The sequence below is a fragment of the Eupeodes corollae genome, chromosome 2, assembly GCF_945859685.1.
Source record: "Eupeodes corollae chromosome 2, idEupCoro1.1, whole genome shotgun sequence".
Lineage (NCBI taxonomy): Eukaryota > Metazoa > Arthropoda > Insecta > Diptera > Syrphidae > Eupeodes > Eupeodes corollae.
Genome location: NC_079148.1, coordinates 11,852,388 through 11,857,625, shown reverse-complemented (window position 1 = coordinate 11,857,625; position 5,238 = coordinate 11,852,388). Strand labels below are relative to the sequence as shown.

At 32.1% G+C, this 5,238-nt stretch overlaps 1 protein-coding gene across 1 annotated transcript; it reads left to right on the top strand.

Annotated features, from left to right (window-relative positions):
- The first annotated feature begins 697 nt into the window (after positions 1-697).
- Positions 698-4,932, top strand: LOC129945315 (ATP-dependent DNA helicase PIF1-like). The gene is made up of 2 exons (XM_056054971.1): positions 698-3,175; positions 3,279-4,932. The coding sequence occupies exons 1-2, from the start codon at positions 2,989-2,991 to the stop codon at positions 4,724-4,726; spliced, it is 1,635 nt and encodes a 544-aa protein (XP_055910946.1). The 5' UTR covers positions 698-2,988; the 3' UTR covers positions 4,727-4,932.
- The last annotated feature ends 306 nt before the right edge of the window (positions 4,933-5,238 follow it).

Sequence of the window (5,238 nt, the reverse complement as noted above, 5' to 3'; positions counted from 1 at the left end):
TCTATGACTTGGAAGGATAAGGTAGTGATAAAGATAGAGTGTGATAAGGTAGTATAAATAAGTGTAGTACGACTAAAGAACGAATTTCTGTACTTAAGAGGATCAAAGTTTTGCTCAAGGGTGTACTGGTGCAAATTCTAGGAGGCACGATTATTATTATCTTTTAATTGTTTGAACGAAGAAATATAACTGCCTATTTTTCTAGAGCATAACCCTAAAAGTTTAAGACAGTGTTCCCGCGACGTAATTAAATCAATAATGATATCATCACCAACCAATTTAAATGGTCTCCATTCAAGAACTTTCTAGGGACTAAAGTAAGCTTCAGGAGCACCATCCCAGAGATGTAAACTTTAACCAAATTTTTGTCTTATAAAAGTCTTAAGATAACAGTAAGCATGAGGGAACATAAACTTCTTGCAGCGGCATAACGAGAACATTGAGATATTCAGTTTCATTGATGCAGGTGCGAAAGTTGGTAAATTACGGTTAAAGGACGCTATGAATTTTCAACGCACTAAGTTCTGCTCAATTTCCCATTAACCATTTACCATTAAACAAAATTCAACGAGCTCATTATGCATGACCTTTGATGATCCACAAACGAAGAGTGTGGTTGTGAATCTAAAAACGAATACGTAAAGCTGACAGAACTGTTATCAATGAGGTAGTTAGAAAATCTATATCTATACTATTATATAAAAGCGAAACCATTTAAAAGTTTGTAACGAATGATCTCAGAAAGTAGTCAACCGATTTATTTGAAATATATTTTATTATTTTCTTTATTGTTATGAGATTATTTATGGCTTTAATTTTTTTTCATTAATTATTTGTCAAACTTAAATATTATTAATTTTACATTTTTTGTCCATTTTTTTTCATTAGTTGACTTATACAACCACTCATATCTTAAAACCTATACAATAATCGACAAAGATTAGCATTGCTTCATAAAGTCAATATTGTTGCGCAAATTTTAAGCCTAAAATCACTTCTAAGTTAAACATACAACCTGAGAAATAAATAAAAACATATTATAAAATTATAAACTTTTTGAATTTATTTTATTTATGAAATTAGATTTCATCACAATCGCGAGGTCGCTGCTTTGTTTCATTTCATTATCATTCCAACATTTTTAATTTTCTTTTCTTCCTTCTCTCTTAATATGTGTTCCATTCAATAGTTACGTTTTTTCTCTTACCTACCTACCTACATATTCAATTTTTCTGTATTGTCTTTGTATATATATTTGAATAGTACTATTATGAGGAAGGAACGCTCGACCTGACATATTCTTACGACTTCCTAAACAATTCGTTCCACATGTTTTGCATGTGGAATCTATTGAGGTGGGGGCAAAAATGAGTGAGAATTCCAATATAAAATAATAAATTTCCAGATTATTAAAAAAACAGAAGATAGAGAAGAATGTATACAAATTCAGTGAAAGTTCGAGGGAGTCAATAAAAATAAATTTTTGTTATAATTTATTTTTTATATTTTGTATAATTTGTTTTTTTGATTGTTTGATTGGCAATGAAATCATTTAAAAAAAAACACACACAGAACAAAAAATAGAAGAAAAATTAGAATATAAACTTTTTGTGGTTGCCAATTAGAAAAATTAAGGTTTTCCCTATTTTTTTCGAATCATTTTCATATGAGACAAATATTTTTAAACCATGTTAATAATAGTGCGAACATTTTTAAATTAATATAGGAAGTTATTGTAATGGGTCCGATTTGTCAAATTGAAAATGTTGACATTTCTCGACGTTTGAAGGTCCCTAGAGTCGAAATAAAAGTTTTTAGAGAGTTGTCTGTGTACGTGTGTACGTTCGCGACGTTTTTTCGTCGTCCATAGCTCAAGAACCAGTAGAGATATGGACTTGAAATAAATTTTGTTATACAGATAATAATGTAGAAAGATGCAAAAAGGGCTCTCAAGAAAATTGCGTGGGTGGTTTTTCTGACAGTTATTTGAAAAAAGGGTAAATATTTTGGTAAATCCTAAATATCTCACGAACGATACCAAACAAGTATATTTTTTGGAAAAATTCCAATTAACGTTTTTTTATAATACGAACAAACTGAAACTGAACTCTCCTTTTTCCTAAGAACGCAAGAATTAAGAAGAAGATAGTGTAGTAATCTTTAGCTATTTGTCCGTTTTGAAACAACCAAAATGAGGGTAAGGAAAATAGTAGGTTCTTAAACTAATTTTGTTACCTTTTTGGTTAAATATATTTTTATTTAACTTCCTTCCATTTTTATCTACGCAACAACCTGCCAACCTAAACAAATACTATCGTACTTATTCATATACCTATTTTAACTCCAAAAGGATAAATATAGAAAAATATGTTTTACAATAGGTAAACATGCATAAATTCTCATTTTTTCCAATTTTAACACAGTTGTTTCGCACTGCAAAATATTAAAGAAAAAAGTCTGAAGCTACTATTAGAAGGTCAACGTAAACGGTCAACGCGTTGACACTTTGACGTAAAATAGACGTCATTTGCAGATCTACAATAATTAAAAACCACACAATAATTACGTAATATGCTTACACTGTACCAATTTTAACATTCTTTCACACCCTAATATGAAACAAAATAAAAATAACGTTGGCTTAAATAAATATTATTTTGTCGAATCGTGTGATAATCAACATCTTAAGCATTGACGCTGTGAACGTTGACGGTGCGTGCGTTGATACAGAATATTTGCATGGTTTTATGACGTCACAGAGCCAACGCGTTGGCCCTTTAAGTTGATTGTTTAATTCTAGCTTGAGCCATCATCATCAATTCCAATTACGAAACGACTTAAGTCCTAACAATGCAGCTTAATACACACCAACCTACTTAATACTTAGCTTTCTACATACCTACATAACCCACCCACTCCTTAACATTACATTACAATAAAAAAAAAAAAAAACAAATTTAAAAAATACCTACATCGAATGTATTTGCTATGGAAAAATTCAAAATATGGCAACGTAGCATTGTATCAAAACTTAAATTTGAAAACGTTGCTTTTAAATTTTCAGATTTCACAAAATTAGAAAATCTAAAATCAAATCAATACAATTTTCGGCTAGCAAATCTAAAACACATACAACTAAATGTATTGTATATGCATATCTTCTATACATTGATAGGTATGAATAAAACAAATCTCAGGAAACGTTGGCAACGACTGATTTTTGTTTACATTTGAGTAATTTATTTTATTTATTTATTTCAATATTTTTATACTTCCAGTCGCTCTTAGATTCCACACCAAATTTCCGTACACACAGCGCCCTCTACATCAGTACGTGCAGGAAAATTTACCAAAACTGAATTCGGAACAAAAACTTGCTTTCAGCCAAATAAAAGAAAGTGTAGATTTACATAAAGGAAAACTTTTTTTCATAGACGCGCCTGGTGGTACTGGTAAAACCTTTTTGATTAATCTTTTACTAGCGAAATATAGATCAGAAGGTAAGATTGTTCTTGCCGTCGCCTCTTCTGGGATTGCAGCAACATTGCTTAGTGGAGGCAGAACTGCTCACTCTACGTTCAAGCTGCCAATTAACATCATTGCCCATGAAGAAGCAACATGCTCTATTTCAAAAACCACTTCCATTGCAAAAGTATTCCAAAAAGCGGACCTTATCATTTGGGATGAATGTACGATGAGTAATCAAGCTCATATTGAGGCTGTGAATAGACTCCTTAAAGATTTAAGATCATCGTCAAGACTTATGGGTGGAGTCACAATGGTTTTTTCTGGGGATTTTAGACAGATAATGCCAGTGATTCCCAAGGGTACTCGAGCCGATATTATCAAATCTTGCGTTAAGTCGTCTTCTATTTGGCGATATGTACAAAAACTTCAACTTAAAATCAATATGAGAGTAGAGCTTACTAACAACACTGATACTTCTGAGTTCGCGTCTCTACTTCTAAGAATTGGTGATGGAAAACATACTTTCATGGGTCCAAATACAATTGAATTAAACGAAAGCTTCGGAAAAATTGTGTATAGCACAGAACAACTTATTCAGTGTGTGTATGGAGACCTGAACGCGTTAGAATCAAGACCATTTTCTTGGTTTTGCGAAAGAGCTATCGTGTCACCAAAAAACTGTTCAGTGGATGAAATAAACAGATACGTGCTTCAGAATCTTAAAACGGAGTCGCATAAATACAATGCAATTGACACTGTGGTTGATGATAATGATAGTGTGCACTACCCTCATGAGTTTTTAAATTCACTCAACCCAGCAGGCCTGCCGCCATATCAACTTAATTTAAAAATTGGTACACCAATTATTCTAATAAGAAATCTCAATCCTCCGAATCTGTGCAATGGCACACGACTCCAGATCAAAAAGCTATTAAAAAATATAATACAAGTACAAATTCTTACCGGACCCGCAGTAGGAAAATATGCCCTGATTCCCCGGATACCAATGATACCAACAGATCTCCCTTTTCAATTTAAACGTGTGCAATTTCCCATTAAACCATGCTTTTGTATGACAATTAACAAGGCTCAGGGTCAATCGTTTAAATTTATTGGAGTCGACCTTAGGGAAAATGTCTTCTCTCATGGTCAGCTTTATGTTGCTCTTTCCAGGGTAGGCTCAAAAAGCAACCAATGCATACTTCTTCCTCGTAGTAATATAACTGCAAATATTGTTTATCCGGAGGCTTTGAAATAAAAAAATATTTATAATATGCACAAACATGAACAAACTCTTTTTTTTTTCAAGTGTGAAATCTAATTAGATACGGTACGTATATACATATAAACAAAAATTAATATTATTGTAGAAAATATGCTCAGTCCCATTGAGAAATTTTTCATATGCTAATACTAATATTCAAAAAATGTTCGTGGTTACAATTTGCGAAGCAACGCGAGCACGGGTCAGCTAGTCATTAATAAAAATGAAAAATAATGTCGAATTATCCGACTTGAACTCATCTAATACTATTTGTATTGAACGGTCCAAAAGGATTAAAAAAAGAGATAGTCATGTTAAACGGAGACATTAGTAGAAGAATAAGACTTGTCTTTGTACAGTGTTCTTCCTGAAGAGAACAAACTAGTTTTTATAGTTTTCAAAGTCTGATTTGAAACCAACTTACTGTTGGTGTGACCCCGGAATTATCGTTTGGAAATAAGTTCCCTTTTCCTAGCAGTAAATAACTTACTTATTAACTAAAGGAG